At 37.4% G+C, this 16,313-nt stretch overlaps 1 protein-coding gene across 17 annotated transcripts in view; it reads right to left on the bottom strand.

The window, feature by feature from the left end:
• NRXN3 (neurexin 3) overlaps positions 1 to 16,313 on the bottom strand; it is a 1,572,196-nt gene that overhangs the window by 48,877 nt on the left and 1,507,006 nt on the right. For 15 of the 17 annotated variants that reach the window (XR_013556004.2, XM_060620435.3, XM_060620422.3 and 12 more), the window contains one exon: positions 9,706 to 9,784. Coding sequence is in view for 15 of the 17 variants with exons in the window: in XM_060620435.3 (XP_060476418.2) it covers positions 9,706 to 9,784 (79 nt within the window). In the remaining 2 variants the exon portion in view is untranslated. Of the gene's footprint in view, positions 1 to 9,696; positions 9,785 to 16,313 lie in introns of all 17 variants that reach the window. The other 2 variants (XR_013556003.2, XM_060620424.3) reach the window with 1 other exon arrangement.

The raw sequence follows: 16,313 nt of genomic DNA, 5'->3' as shown, positions 1-16,313 counted from the left end.
GAACAGCACAGAGCTACCCTAAGATGACTGAAACGTCTCATAAAACCACCTGCCTTGAAATGCTTTCTCTTGTCCAGATTAGAAATAGGGATTTTTAGAAATCTTAGAACTATTTTTAAAGTCTTTAATCTATGAATCTATGGTATACCTATTTTATATTCTCTTGCTCAACCTTTATAAATAAGGAGGTGAGCCTATTACAAAGATTCATTTTCCTCATGCTAGTGTCAAGAAAACCAAATCATTCCAAGTCACCCTGCAAATTTCCTGGATCATCAGAAGTATAATCCAGCACCTGAATAAGTCACTGGGCACTTTCTTCCACTTCTGTCTCAAGAAATTCACAGTCTGTTCTCAGAAACAAAACTATTATGTATGTTGTGTTCTTTGGGAAAAGAAAGGATTTGGGTCTAAGTTGAAGTGTTGGCTCTATAATGCTTCCATGAATTAAAAAATAATATAAAATACATATCATATCTGACTCTGAAAGATCAAAAGGTAATCTTACTTCAAAATATGCATGAGGTAGAACCAGTGAGTTAAGAAGCTTTTTTTTTTCTCCCTCCAGTTGCCAAACACATTTACATTTTAGGTTAAAATATATAAAAATAAGTGAATTTCATTATAAAACACATTCAGATTTCCAAAACTTCCTTACCAATTCAGGAACAAGCATTGCTCTATGTAGAAGAAGTGATGATGATGCTCCCTTACTAGCACTTTTTGAGAAACTTTTCTGTTGATCTCTTCCTGAAGACAAGGTTTAACTAGCAGATTGATAATCAATAGAAAAACTCTTTGAAAATCAGCTCTTACACGGAATCTCTTTAACAGTAAGCCCATTTAATTATGTCAAAAAAATCAACAAGGGTTTCTTATTGTTGTTGATTGGATGGTTGTTTGACTATTATCATTAGCAGTTTCCCACTATAAGTTTTGCCCCCTTAGCCAGGTAAAAAGTGCAACTTATGACTTCCAGATGCAAACCACAGTTATCAGCCTTACATTTCGACTGCAAATTTGTTTTGCTCCTTTGTGAAGTTCCCTAGGGGTAAGGTTCAAAGTAGAAACAATAGAGGAGTGAGAAATAAAGGGAGGGCATTTCAAACCACATGTTACAAACAGAGAACAGAATCACAGAACGACAGCATAACAGTGGACTCCAAGACAAGATGGCAAGACAGATGTGCCAGACAAGAGACACATGCCTGACTGCTGTGTTGAGGAAAGCAAACACAAGAACAAAAGCATACAGATGTGTCGTGAGAGCAGCTCATGGGCCGCCGTGACCCAATGGAAATAATAAAAACGAGAACCCGTGAAATTATAACTACAAAAGTTACCCCCACAATTCATACAACTGGACTTGCTGGGTTAGCCTGGATGTGTCACTTGGATGAAACACAAGATGGCATCGTTACAGCCATGCATTGGTGATGAAGGCCATGGTTAGTTGATTAGCTACAAAACTGTCACTGCATGCCACACAATGATCCTGGGCTTGTCCAGAAATAAAAGATACAACAAATATTCTACATCTGCAATAAAATTCTTTTTATGCCATCTGAAATTTGTGGACAGGGATGTGTTTCTCTGTTGTATCTGGATGTCTGTCTGTCTTTCCTTTCCTTTTCTTTCTTTTTTTATTTTATGTTTTTTTCTGGCTCATCTGTCCTCCTTTCAATTAATTACATGGTCTTAAGGGGGGTGGGGAGTAAAGGCAAGTGGCCTGTGCAGATATGGGGAAAAATGAAAAGGGAAAAGGAAGGAAATTAAAGCAAAAAATATATATAGGAGGAAGAAGAAGAAAACACAATGTTTCATTCTTTTGTACACAACTTTCTTGGATTTGCTGGGGTTTGTTTTGAACATAAATATAAATACTGGAGGGATATGCTGAAGGGGGAGAAATTAGAGATTAGGATGGCAAGAAAAGATTTTGTTGCCTTGTTTGTTTTGTATATGTATATATCTCTCAGTATTTAAAAAAATGATTATAATTACTAATAAATATAGCAATGAGTTTAACATAGCCATAATGACCAAAATACTAAATATGAATCAAAACAAAATAAAGTAAATTGAACACCAAAAATTCATGCGGCACAAGATGAGGTGAAAACAGCAGAAAATGCTTTTCAAATATATACAAGGTATATATCTATTTATATATATACACAGGAATGTGCATATATGGATAGATATATCTGTATAATTTTTTCTCTCCACCCCTCCCAAGGATAACTGAATTATGTAGTCATCACTGTAATTATGATACAGAAGGAAATAAAACCCAAAGAAAAGTTCACATGCTTTGTTTGCCAAGTTAAAACAGTATCATGCATGTCTATGTTGGCTGATGTAAAGATGATGGTGTGAATTTCTGTGTAAACACATGACTGATGGCAGGGACTGTTGTTAATCTCTGTTTACATTAGTCTAATATCACTTATACTGTGTCTACATATATATGGAGGGATAGGCACTATATATTTAGTATGCACACATATTATATATAAATATATATATATATATACACACAGTATATATACTAGGACTTATGGGAGAAAAAATGCAGAACAAAAACAAAGAAAAACTCATAAAAAACTTTCTTTAGAAACCCAATCCCTCTTTATTAATTTGGAGGATAGTTGGTGGGGGCAGGGGGAACGCTTGCTTAATGATTTCATTAAGCTCACATGTTATCAACTACTTGCATTGGCGTTTGAAATCAGGAAGTTCTCATGAGTTTGTCTTGGAATGCTCCCTTAGCCATGCCCATCCTTACCCTACTACCTAAGAAGCCCTGGACCTACACCATACTGTACATGTGTTCAAAGAGAAGTTTATTACTGAACTGTACTAATTTCTCAATCATAGTGAATCTGAAATTCTGTGCCCCCAAACTAAGATACAAAAGAATGATCTTTGGGGTTAAATGATTCTGTCACTGGCATCATCTTCTATGATTTTTCTTGCCCATCCTTAGATGGGGTATGCTATCGCTGAATTAGCAACATCTCCTCTGAGTTTGGATAACATTCTAGGAATTTCCATTCATCATCCACACTGTTTCTTCCCTTTCTTTCCCTTCTTTCCTTTTTATTCCCTTTATTTTTGTATCTGTCTTCCCTAAAAGACTATGAACTCCTAGAGGTGTTATGTCTTATTTTTTTTTTATTTAAAAAAATTTTTTTAACGTTTATTTATTTTTGAGACAGAGAGAGACAGAGCATGAACGGGGGAGGGTCAGAGAGAGGGAGACACAGATTCTGAAACAGGCTCCAGGCTCTGAGCTGAGCTGTCAGCACAGAGCCCAATGCAGGGCTCAAACTCACAGACCGCGAGATCACGACCTGAACCTAAGTCGGCCACTTAACCAACTGAGACACCCAGCTGCCCCTTATTTTTGTTTTCCTATCACCTATTCTAGTGGCTACCCATAGCAGTCACTAAAAGTTATTGTACAAATGATTTCCAAAACTTTCAAATGGAAATGTGTACACTTACACATTGATCTCATTGATTCCCCTCCCTTGTCAACATACCACAAAATGTTGAGTAATGGAGATAAATGGAATTTTTATTTTTATCATTCTGGTTATTAGATTTACTGTTTTTGTTACAAAAAATAACTGTTTTGTTACCATGATAATGGTCAATCCATGAGTCACATATTTTCTGTATATCATGCCTGAGCTATCAATTGCCTACCAGCCAATTAGTAGGCTTTCCTATATATTTCTATTCTTACCCTAATTTAGCCTGGATCTAAAGATGTCAATAACTCTTTCCCTTTGTGTACACCAGACATGTATTATAACTCAAATGTAAAAGTGACTAAGGTCTATACCCAACAATGATTAATTAAATTAACGAAACAACATCTGTGTACATTCTTCTTAACAAAAGTGAAACCATTTTGAGATTACTTCCCATTATCCTTTTATTCCAAGTGTTTTAAAGTGGACTTGGGCTCCACGGTGGATTCTGGACACGTGACGCTCAAACATTCCTATGGCATTTTATTTATGCGTTGACTATGCTACTATACACTTGATTTCATTTAATTTTAGAAAAATTTTTCCATGTGGTGATTCAAGATTTGTAAATAGAATTATCATGTCATGAGCCAATTTTTCCATGTGGAACAATATTTCTAAAATTGAATAAAAACCCAAATAAAATGTGCAAGTTGCTAATTCTTCAAGCTTGCTGAAAACACTAATGGCAAAATGTATTTCTATACACATATAAGATTAAAAATATCATATTTAATGTCGATGACCAGCACATTCAGTTTTTTTTTTAAACTATGGATTCTGAAAGATAAGACTCTATTTCTTCTTTTCCTTCTGATCTAAAATTATTATTGTCTTAACATTTCAGCTGCATTTTCCATGGTGTTTCAGCAAATAAAAACCTAAGGATTTGGTGAACTTTTAACAATTCAGCGCCAGATTTTCCTATTATAAATGCTGAGGCGTCTCAAACGGATAAAGATTAAGAACCCAGTTCCACCTGGAGAACATAAATAAGGCTATGCTCTTGGTGTTTTGCCAAATTTAAATTTCACCCACACTGGGTTGAATATTATAGTGCGACTAACAAAGAGGAACAAAGTAGCAATAACACCAAATGCAAATGTGAGGGCTGTAGATTTGTGGAGTAAAAACACATCTGAGAACCACTCTGGGAAAAGTAATTATTTTGTGATCTCAAATTACTGCCAATAGTTTAAACATCTCCCTCAATCCAACCATTAAGAAAATTGTTTAGCACAGGTCTATTGATGGATGGATCTGCTTCATCTTTACTTCCTTTTACTGTCTGCCCTCTGGTGGACGTACTGTCCCTTGAGATTTGATCAAAGGACATTTAACAAAAGTGGAGGCAAGACCCCTGGCTAATTGACAACTAGAAAAATGTATCCCTGTGTAATGGCCGGGTAAATCAATACTGTTGCTAATTGTTGCCATGCCCACTTCTCAGGTGTAAAAGGCATTTCTTTGTATTTTTCTCTCTGCTCTGTGACCCCTGCCCCAGGACTTTAGAATACTGAGATCATAAATACATTAAATTCAGAAAGTTGGTAATTTTTAATTATATAAACGCTCACCTAAGAATACAGTGTTTTCTATTTCTAAAGATGGAGAGAGTGGGGATAGGAGCAGGAAGGGAGAGAAGATATTTTTTACATTTAGGAAGTGACTTTCATCAATTTCTCTATGTTTCAGAATTGATTCCCACATTTTAAATCACAGATGTGAATTTACTAAAGATCTTAAGTGGAATTTGACTTCCATAATTTCATTTATCAAAAATACCATTTTCTAGTGGTCATATAAATCCTCTCCAGCTTCTCTACTTTGTTGTTGCTGTTGGATCCAAAGAGGTGAGAACAATGAAACAGGAATTTACAGCATGATTTAATATCAACAGAAGTGTGCTTGGGAAAAAAAAGGGTTTGTATGCAAAGACAAAGTCTGAGATATTAAATAGATACTGACTTCCTTTGTGGGGAATGCAATTCATGTGCACAAATTAGGAAAGTTAAAACCCTAACCCCCAATTTTAAGTCCTGAAATAGCTATTCAAATATTCTTCTGCATATTTTCATTTGATGTAAATACCTTCATTATGATTTTATAAACTTTTGTACCAGGATTCTCCCACAGAGGGTCATGACACTGAGGCTTTTCTTTCTGGGAAGCAACTTTACTCATGCCAGCTGGTCTCAGTTGGGTTCATATGGAAGAACTGAGCCCCAATCACCATGTGGTGTAGTTTTTTATACATTTTCTATTTCTTTGTCTCCCATATATGGGAACACACAAACATGCAGTCTGATTAGGTGGTCTCAGGTTACAAGGTCGTGAGGGAGGTCACATGCTCACTCTTACAGCCTGGTTGCTCTGAGGTTGTGTGTGTGTGTGTGTGTGTGTGTGTGTGTGTGTGTGTGTGTGTGTTTCTCCTCCTCACATTCCTTAGGGAGGGGAACCTACCACAGTTTCAATGCTGGTTTCTCAAAGTAAATGTTCAGAAAATGTAATTTTACCTGTGACTCATTATAAAAAGTAGAGGATTTTTTTTAAGAAATGTGGATTTTGTTAGGGTGATATTTATTTGCATGGAATCATATATTTTAAATAATTCAACAGGTTTTATTTGGCTCTTTAAAGGCAGATGAAGTTAGAGGTAAGAAATATCTCCAACTTTAATGTAAGATTATGAGGTATGTTGAGGGTCATATAAATTCAGTCAAATACTAACTGAGCTTTCACTCTCTGTGTGGCTCTAACGGTGCAGGGGTTTTTTGTTTGTTCGTTTTTTACTCATTCCATCCAGAGAAAATTTGAGACCCATTAGACCTAAAGGTTTCTAAACTATCATCAGCCAAAGTCCAAAAAAATTTAAGTGGTCCCTCAAGATGATATAACTAAGCTACACAAATGAGCGTGATCTCTAAGTGCCAAAGTGAGTTGTGGGCACGAAAGGCAGTTGCTTACATCTGACTCAAAACCAGAAGCTTTAAAATCCATTTTGATTTGAAGATTAAAAATAAAAATAATTTCATTTAAAATTTGATGCCCAAATGAAAACAAAAGTTGTTGAATAGAGCAAATTCTAAATTATGCAAATTTATGAAAAATAAGAGCTTCTAGTGAACCTAAATAATCAGGAAAGAATCAGTAGAAGTTAAATGCCTTATAACTGAGACAGCTAGAAAATCCTCAACTTGCCAACAAAATGAGAGAAGACAAGGTAATTGTTAAATAAGATAAAACAAGGCCTGGGTAATTAACCAAACTGAGTGTATTTCCATCAAACATCAGGCCTGGAAAGAGTAAAATTTGAGAAACTGAGGCAGTGAATTAGAATGTTCAAACCCAAAATTTTAATCTCAATATTCACACAGAATCTCAGAGTAATCATATATGCCGAAGAGATCCAAATATTGCCATTATTATCTGTTGTTGCATGGGCAATGAAAGATTTCTCTTTAGGCAGGGCAAACCTAGCCCCAGAAACAACTGGCTTGCATTTTTCTGATTTTTAACCCACACTGTTTTGGGAAGATGTGAAGGCTATGGAGATATTTCTCATGGGATGCAGAAGAGGGCTTTGTATCTCTATGTAACCTTCCTCAGTGTTAATCAGGCCTCCAGGGTAAAATCTCTACATCAGTTAGGAATATCTACCTCCTTTCTGTATTAAATATGCTTCTGACATATTTCCCTGTATATCTGAATCACTTATCAGGAATACTTAATGGAGTAAATAAATTTAGAAAGAAGAAATGCTCCTTCTTCAAATGTGATGAGTTGAATAATCCCAGGCAGAAGGGATCAATATTAGTCTCTTAGAGCTACATGTTAGCTCCTTCAGGGTAAACACTCTGTCACCTACTTTATTTATATGTCCCCTCCTACATCCCCTCAGAGAACACAACAGATTGTTTTAAAAACAGCTTTTATCTCCCACCTGCCCCATGTAATTATATTACTCAAGAAATGCTGGCATTGAATTTCTGTCCTCTGCTTTTGAATCAGATGAAACACCTGTGCAGCCACTAAAAAAGCAAATGGACTTAGCTTGGGGCCATTCAAGTGTGGGCCTGTTCAAGTTCAATACCAAATGGCAATATACACCCACAACCTGGGAAGCTGTACTCATGAATCAGATCTGGAAACCCCCTCTGTTTTGTTATGGAGGTTGCTATGGAAATGACTTAGCATAAGAGGCAGGGAAGTAGTAGGGGAAGACAGGGGTAATATTTTGGAATGGTCAAGTCTTAATTTTTATGAGAAGACTTAAAATCTAAAGGTTTGATCAACATTGTTGCATATATACAGATATCTCTGCTATGAAAGCAAGAAAACCAGAGAAAGGATAAATAGAAAAATCCAAATTAAAGTCTAGATATCTGAAACTATTGGCCATGAAATCAGTTAACTTAACATATGTATTGGGGAACATGTCATATATATATCTGAATTCCTGAGACAGGGCACATGCCTAACACACAGTTAACTCAAAAAATACTTGCTGAACTGAATTATTTTGGAGAGGTAATTTAGGTAGCAAAGCTCCTAATTCTACTTTCCAAGAGCTCATTTATGAAAATTATTAGAAAAGGAGGGCCTCAATTCTAGAGATACACTGTACCCTGCTCTAGCACTCAGAAATACTGAATGAATGAATGCATGAATTAATGAGTGAATAAAAACTTGGTGTCCAAGTTCTGGTATAGACTGGATGTATCTAACCTCCAGTATTATTAAAGCCTCATGTAGTACATTATTGTCTAATAATCTGGAAAAAAAATCTGACCACCAGGCCACAGTTGCTTTCCTTCTACACAACTGAGCTCCCAAAGAAACAGGTCACACTCCAAAATGCAAAGGTCCTACCTATTATTATATCCCTATGTAATGCTAAAAATTGGAACCCACAGAACTTCCTGGATTCAAAGCCACTTGCAAGACACCAGTCAGTCCTTCAACAAAATTTGAGAAAATGTAAATCATCTTGGGGTAAGAATTGGAAGGTTTTTTCTTTGGTTATATTATTTTTTTTCACAAACCTTGAATTTCTCCAGAATTAGCAAAAGAAAATGTTTAATGGCTCACCTCTTTTTTTAAAGAAAAGAAAAAAAATCAAGCAAACCAAAGAATCAACTAGAATATTCTATTTCTCTTAGCCTTTGCAGAAATAAGATCTTGACCCAACTCTAGCTTTTAACTCTATTAAACATACACAGAAATTCGATGATATCTGTTCTCTATTATATATATATAAATGTTTAACTTATAGCAAGTCTCAAAACAGACGACTTGGAAAAATTGATAGGAAATAATCAGGGACTGCAGTTGCCTGCTGGACATTATATCATATATAGCTCACTATAAAGAAAGACCATAAAAAGATCAAAATGTATCTGGGTGCAAATGGGGAACACACTGAAGCATCAAGTTGCCAACTCTCAACTTCAGCACAATAGATACATTTTGAAGCATCTCAGCTATTGACATGGCATGGTTCAGTACTAATTTTGTTTTTACTAAGCTATAATACTGCACAATTTCTGTAAACGCACAATGAACAAAATTAGTATAAATACCATGTTAACTGCTGTTGAAATCCCATGGAAAATGTATGTATGTATGTATGTGTGTATGTATGTATGTATTTATTATTTATTTATTTATTTATTTATGTTTGGTTTTGGCTTCCGGTTTTGTTTGCCATGCAGACTCAGAACAATTCACGAGGCTTAAATTACCTTTATAGTTCCACTTTGGGTTCATGGTGTTTTGATGTTATTTCTGTATAGACATCTTCATGATCCCACACCCTGTCAATTTCATAACTGCCAGTGGCTGCTGTACTTTTCTTGTTCCCATAGTTAAGCTGGGTGTCTGATTGCTCAAAGTTAGGCGGCACACCATGGCTTTTTCTTTAGTTTTCAGGAAATAACTTTAAATTTCCCTGGGATCTTATCTGCTCCTTCCATGGGATTTGATGCTTTTGATTATATATGAATATTTATATATGTATGCTTATACATATATAGATACAGGAAATACACACATTAACACACTATAATATATATATAAAACACATGTATATTCACATATATATATGTATTGTTTTTTGCAAATGTAAAAAGAAAGCAAGCAAAACAAGACTGACCTAACCTACCTGTACTCGGCTCACACTCAACGAAGTCCTCATCATCGCTTGAACATTCAGCAGATGAAACAAGGTCATCTGATGTTGGCTGTGCGAGTCAAAGGAAAAATAATGGGGTGGGGGAAGAGAGAGGAGAGAGAGAGAGAGAGAGAGAGATAAGGAAACCCATGAACAAAAGCATCAAAGACTTATCACTATGTCTTGCCTTCCATCATTATTACTCTTTCTCTTCTCTAAAGAGGGCATGCTGTAGGATAAAGAATTTTAAACTCTTGTGTGGCTGTGAATGGTTATGGGGTCAGACAACCTGTATGGGTTTTATGAGGAGGTGAAAGACTCAGAGTGGTTCCAGGAGGCTCAAGATCATCCCATCCCCATAAGTCACATTGTACAGCCTAACTCTATTTCTGACTGTAATTTCAATTTTGAGAATCCAAAGGGCAGGAGAAGGGCTATGCAAATTTTGGACAATACACGAGTGCAAGCCAGCACGGAAAGGCACTGCGAGCTTTGAGAGGGTTTCAATGCATATGGCGTGTGGTCTCAAGTGCATGATTTGGTGGTTGTGAATCTATAGGCTGGCATAATTAATGAATGCTGAGGAATGCAGTCTGTTCAGGAACAGTATAATGGCTTTTCTCGCTAGCAGCGATCTCTTCGTGTAATTGCTGCAATTAACTGAATTAGTAATGTAGGCCAGCAGAGAAATACCACATGACAGCCTCTGGACACAGGTAGGGCTGTTTCTGAGGACAGCAGAAAAAAATGTAGTTGCAACAATAGTAACTCAATTTGAAACATTTTCTTTTTTCTATTCGATCCTGCAGAAACTCCCCAGTGCCAGGGAATCTGCTGCAAGAAATACAGAAAACTGTATGTATAGGTAGTAGGAAGGGCCTTTGCGATACAGGAGATGAGAAGACTATTTTCTGTACCTGATACATATTGCAGGCACAATAAATACTACTGAATAATTAATCTACAGATCTTATGTCCTACTATGTGCATGAGAGTACTCAATATACAGTTGTTCAATAAATGCTCCTTTCCCACCTTGATATTAATAATGTTAACTGACTTGCTGATTTTATTATTCTCAGTGCACTGAAGTCTGAATCCATATTCAAGAGGAAAAGCAATTACAAGCCAGATGCTGAGCTAGACATGTATATATATTTATTACAGTTATTATTAATTGATTAGATATAATTCTCACAACAATCCTTTGGGATGGATATAATTATTATACTTTTAAGGAGAACTGAAGTTCAGAAAGGACACACGGCTAGTAAGAAATAGAATTTGAACAGATATAGCTTAGTCAAAGTCTGTACTTGTGGCTCACATAGACTTCTTTTACACCTCTTCTTACATGATGTTAATTATGGACTGAACTCTTACAAAATTAAAACACTGCAGTTTTAAGCCCCCCAGTACCTCAGAATATGACAAATATTTGGAGATAGGGTCTGTGTTAAAATGAGATCATTAGGGTAAGCCAAATCAAATATGACCGGGGTCCTTAATAAAAAGATGAAATTAGGACACAGACATGCACAGAGGGATGACTGTGTGAAGCCACAGGGAGAAGACAGCCATCTATAAGCCAAGAAAAGAGTTCTCAGAAAAAAACAACAACCCTGCTGACACCTTGACCTTGAACTTCCAGCTCCCACAACTGTGAGAAAATAAATTTCTGTTGTTTAAGCTGCTCAGTCTGTGCTACTTTGTTATGGCAGTCCTAGCAAAGAAATGAACACGACAACCGATATGCTTAGTATTTCCAGACAACATCCTTTTTGAAGTACACACGCTAAGCATAGAATTACTGGGCACAACAAAGATTAGTAGAAAAACCACACTAGGTAATTGATTTCGCTTAATTGACAGTGGTAGAGAGGTGCCTTAAACCATGTCATTGATCTTGATTCTACATTGGACAGGGAGATACTTCAACCCCTGCTCCTCCTCCAAGTAAATAGAAAAAAGGATTTTCAAACATACTTTTTTTTTTCAATTAGACAGTACTGAAGTGTGCATTTCACTTCCAGCAAATCCAAACTGGCAGTTGTGTCCTAGAGCCACCATGTTTTTGCAGTAGAGACAGAGATGGTGAGCACACCACCTCCTTGGGAGTTTCCCGGTGTGTGTGGGCCTGTACAGGGCCCACTTTCAGTTACTGAGGGAAGGGAAGTGGTAAGGGAACACACGTCAACTGTGCAAATGCAGAGGCAATCATAAGAGGCAAACAGCATTTTTGCAAGGGTCACAATCATTCTTTGATAGTTCTAAAGCATGAGTTGTGCATGGAGGGAAGACCTCCCTCAAGGAAGCAAAAATTGTTTTGGGTGTGTAGGGGGGATAGATCTCAGGTATTAAAATGGTTTCTGACCTGCCAAAAAGCCCACAGTGCTTAAACAAATAGACAGTATATCTGTGGTATTAAAATTTTATGGGACGAGGGCAATTAGGGAAAAAAAAAAGATTGTTTAAAAAATTCCTCAGAGGATGGTAATAAAAAAGAGGCCTAGAACACACTTCAAAAGTATAATCAATTATACTTGTTGGTGACTTCATTATAAGGACCTTGCAGAATGGCCTGTATGTGGCATAACTAGCGTAGGTTCCTAGTACTGAGTGAACGCTAGTGGGTTAAATGAAAATCTAGTGAACTCATCCCAAGAACTGAAAGCCAGGCAATAAAATTTAAGGTCATTCAGAATGTGAGAAAGCAATGCATAACTCCAATAGAAACCAAAAAAGGCATTAGTGAAACATTAATGGAAACTTTTAACAATTATAAGAAAGTTGTAGCCATTTTGATGAGCCAAAGATATGACATAGAGTTTCTTTTCAGGAAGAGTACCAGACTCTGAGGTTGAAAGATATTTACTATTTTCCCCTCAGCTTTCCCCTGCCTCCTCTAGTACTGCACAAGTTCTCCCCGCTACCGTGTTTTGGGTGACACTGTCCCCAGCACTCTCTTTCCCTATCTTCACCTCCACTTGTGTCCCCCAGATGGGGCTCAACCACCAATGTACACCCCACACATACACTCTTCCACATTTTTACTCCCTTTATCCCCAGTAAACTGACCCTGTGTCTTACTTCCCAGAGATTTTATTTCTGCTGATCTTCTACATGAATATGGATGAATACAATGTTCCTCCAGAAACAGAAGTACATTTTACCAGTAGTTCCTATTAATAGTGGCTAGACTTCAAGGAGGGTCCATGACAGGCAGTCTAGCAGACCACAGAGTGAGCAGGACTGACTCTTCACTGAGCACAGCTGTGACTCTCAGCTCCTACACTTATAGTCAGTGACCAGGGGTTGAGTTACTTCCCTTCTCCAAGCCTCAATGTTTCCATCTATAAATTGGGATAAACATAGTGTCTTGTCATCAATTTAAGTGACAAGTTAAAAGCGAAGCTCTGTTCCTGGCATATGGTATACACTCAGTAAGTAGAAGCAGGGTGCCTGGGTGGCTCAGGTGGTTAAGTGTCTGACTCTTGATTTTGGCTCAGGTTATGATCTCATTGTTAGTGAGAACGAGCCCCACGTCAGACTCTGCACTGACAGCACAGAGCCTGCTTGGGATTCTCTCTCTCCCTCTCTCTCTGGCCCTACCCTGCACGTGTGTGCACACCCTCTCTCAAAATAAATAAATTTTAAATAAAATAAGTAATATTAGCTAAGACTAAGTCAATCAATCAATCAATCAATCAATCAATAACAGCAATGCCAAGCCTAGTTGCCATTCCTAGTTTAAATAAAGCTTCCATCCACCTATGCATTCTATCTCCAAATATTCATCCCCTTTAGAACCATTCTTTCCTGGGGCGCCTGGGTGGCGCAGTCGGTTAAGCATCCGACTTCAGCCAGGTCACGATCTCACGGTCTGTGAGTTCGAGCCCCGCGTCAGGCTCTGGGCTGCTGGCTCAGAGCCTGGAGCCTGTTTCCAATTCTGTGTCTCCCTCTCTCTCTGTCCCTCCCCCGTTCATGCTCTGTCTCTCTCTGTCCCAAAAATAAATAAAACGTTGAAAAAAAGAACTATTCTTTCTTACTGATAATTCATTAACTCCACTTTCATTCATCACCTCTGGTTGCATCTGTCATGAAGAGTGATAAAGAAAAATACACTCACAGAGATCCCAAGAGAGCTTAAAAATCACTGGAAGATAATCTGTTTCCCATGGCTCTGGGTCCAGACAATTTGTGTGGGTTTTATGTGAAGTCAGCCCCTTCCTTTCGGTCCCTCAGACCCCATCATCACCAATTACAGCCACTGCCAATGAAATTCCCAAAGCCATAACAAACATCTCAATCCCCTCATTGCCCAACGCAGTAACCAATGTTTGCCTGGAGAACCTGGCATCCAATGCTACCACGCCTGCCACAGAACACTGTGGTTTCAGAAATCCTGGCTCTGCCAGGGGCAGTAAGCTTTGATTTGCAAAGGACTCAGGATTTAGAACACTATATTTAGGGATTAAAAATTTTTTTTTACTACTCCTATCCCTGACATTAAAAAAAAAAATCCCCAAATTACAAACCAGAGTTTTGGGATCATATGTACTTAGAATCACCTCCTAAAGTAATGACAATATGATCCAAAATTACTCTTGGAAAACCCAAGGCTTTCTTTTAGTAGCTCTTTAATTTTCTTGTCTCTTTCCCTACATAGAAGTAAATGCAGGGTCTAACTCTGAACTTTGGGGAAAAAGGCACACTCTTTGACTATTGGTTCCCATGACTGGTGAATTATGTTTCACTATTGCAGACACATACAGAATCAGGATGTAATTATTATGAATAGAATGGAACTATGGAATTTTATCTTTAAATAAAATACAGTAGTATTACCAGTTTGTGTGTGTTTCCTACAATGATAACCATTTTCCATAATTACTCATAATCCTTAGAGAAAAGGAAAAGTTAGTACTCTTGAGAAGATATTTGAACTTTCTAGAATCATGCTTACTAATAACATTTACCACTTATTAAATACTTGCTATACTCAGATGTCAACTAAGCAGTTAACACATATTAAAACTTTTAGTACTCATAATAACCAAGGGTGTGGACATTTGTAGTGACATCTGCTATTTTTAACTGCCCACCATCCATGCTCCTTCAGGGAAGAGTACTGCTTTAGAAGTTCTTCCATTTGTATAGTTATGCTGGGAATGCTTATCAAGGGCCTTCTATGTCATCCTCATATCTTTCCCTCACGATTGCCTAAAGCTCTCATAATTCCCAATGGCTGAACTTAAGATATTTACACATTATGGTTCCCATATATCAAATATCCACATTATACGTAAGTCCCTCAAGAAAGAATACAAGATCAGTGACCGCCTCTGAACCAAATAGTTTGATAGTGGATGGACTCCCAAATCCACCATCTATGCTATATGACTATATCATCAAAGTGCTTTATTCATCTTTCATCCATTCACTTATTACTGTAATAAATATTTACTGAACACCTATGTGTTAAGCACTGTAACTGTTATGAGGGATAAAGTGATAGATAAACCATAGTTCCTCTGCTCTGGGGATTCACAGTCTCTGAAGAGAGGACCGAGTAGACAGGCAAACTTGACAGGGTAAACTGAATGCCTTGACAAGAGTAAGCATAAGGTGCTAAGAGAGCAAATGGCGGGGGGGGGGGGGGGGGGGGGGGCGTGGTAATGAGCCCTGAGGGACAGGAAGCCCTGAAGCAGGGAAAATGGAGAGCTGCTGGTGGAGGAGAAGGGCATTCTAGATGAAATCAACAGTCTTTGCAAAGGCTCAGAGGCATGAAGAAGCACAGTCTACTGGTATACCCAGGAGTAGTACAGGGGTGAAATGATGTACCAGCATGACAGAACAACAGCTACCTGAGTTATCCTGTTGTTTTTGAAAACTCAGATAATGAGCATGAATTTCATATCCTGTCTGGTCAGACATCTCTCCTTCCCCTCCCCACATCTCATCAGCATCAACCGGCACCTTTCCTTTGGAAGCTCATATACATGGTTCCAGAACATCATGCATGGGTCTCGCTGTGCCATCCCTCCACAGTGCGGATTAAAGATCTTACTTTGCCTTCTCAAGAGCAGGAAAATGTTCTTCTGTCCCTGTGCATTAGCCAAGTCCCATATTAAAAATAATAATTCATATTACTCCATTTAAAAATACATATTGCATATTTTTAATCCATATGTTGAAATTACTTGCTTCTGTATTAGGATTCATAAAACTAAAGATAGGTATTATAATAACTTTCAATAAAATATCTGTCTGGAAGGAGTCCTCTTTATTCTTTTCTTGAAAGATTTTTTTATTGCATTTGTATTCTTTTTTTTTCTACCAATGTTTATTGAAATTACCTTAGAATAAACTGGGACAGAAGAAAGATCAAAACTCTACCCACCAGGTAAATTTATAGGTATATTTACCTTCCAATTCCCTCAGCTTCACAGAACTGGCTTCTCATTTTCCTCCAGTGAGTTATTGTTTTTGTAATCACCTGCTTCTAATTATTTAGTCTGAAGGGGTCTACTCATCTCAGCACAGGGGTGGCTCTACTTCATTCTTCATTGCTATCTGTTATTTGGCATGGAGAAAAA

Source organism: Panthera onca, chromosome B3, assembly GCF_046562875.1.
Source record: "Panthera onca isolate mPanOnc1 chromosome B3, mPanOnc1 haplotype 2, whole genome shotgun sequence".
Lineage (NCBI taxonomy): Eukaryota > Metazoa > Chordata > Mammalia > Carnivora > Felidae > Panthera > Panthera onca.
The sequence above is the reverse complement of the archived record's forward strand: the minus strand, read 5'-3'. Positions and strand labels throughout refer to the sequence as shown.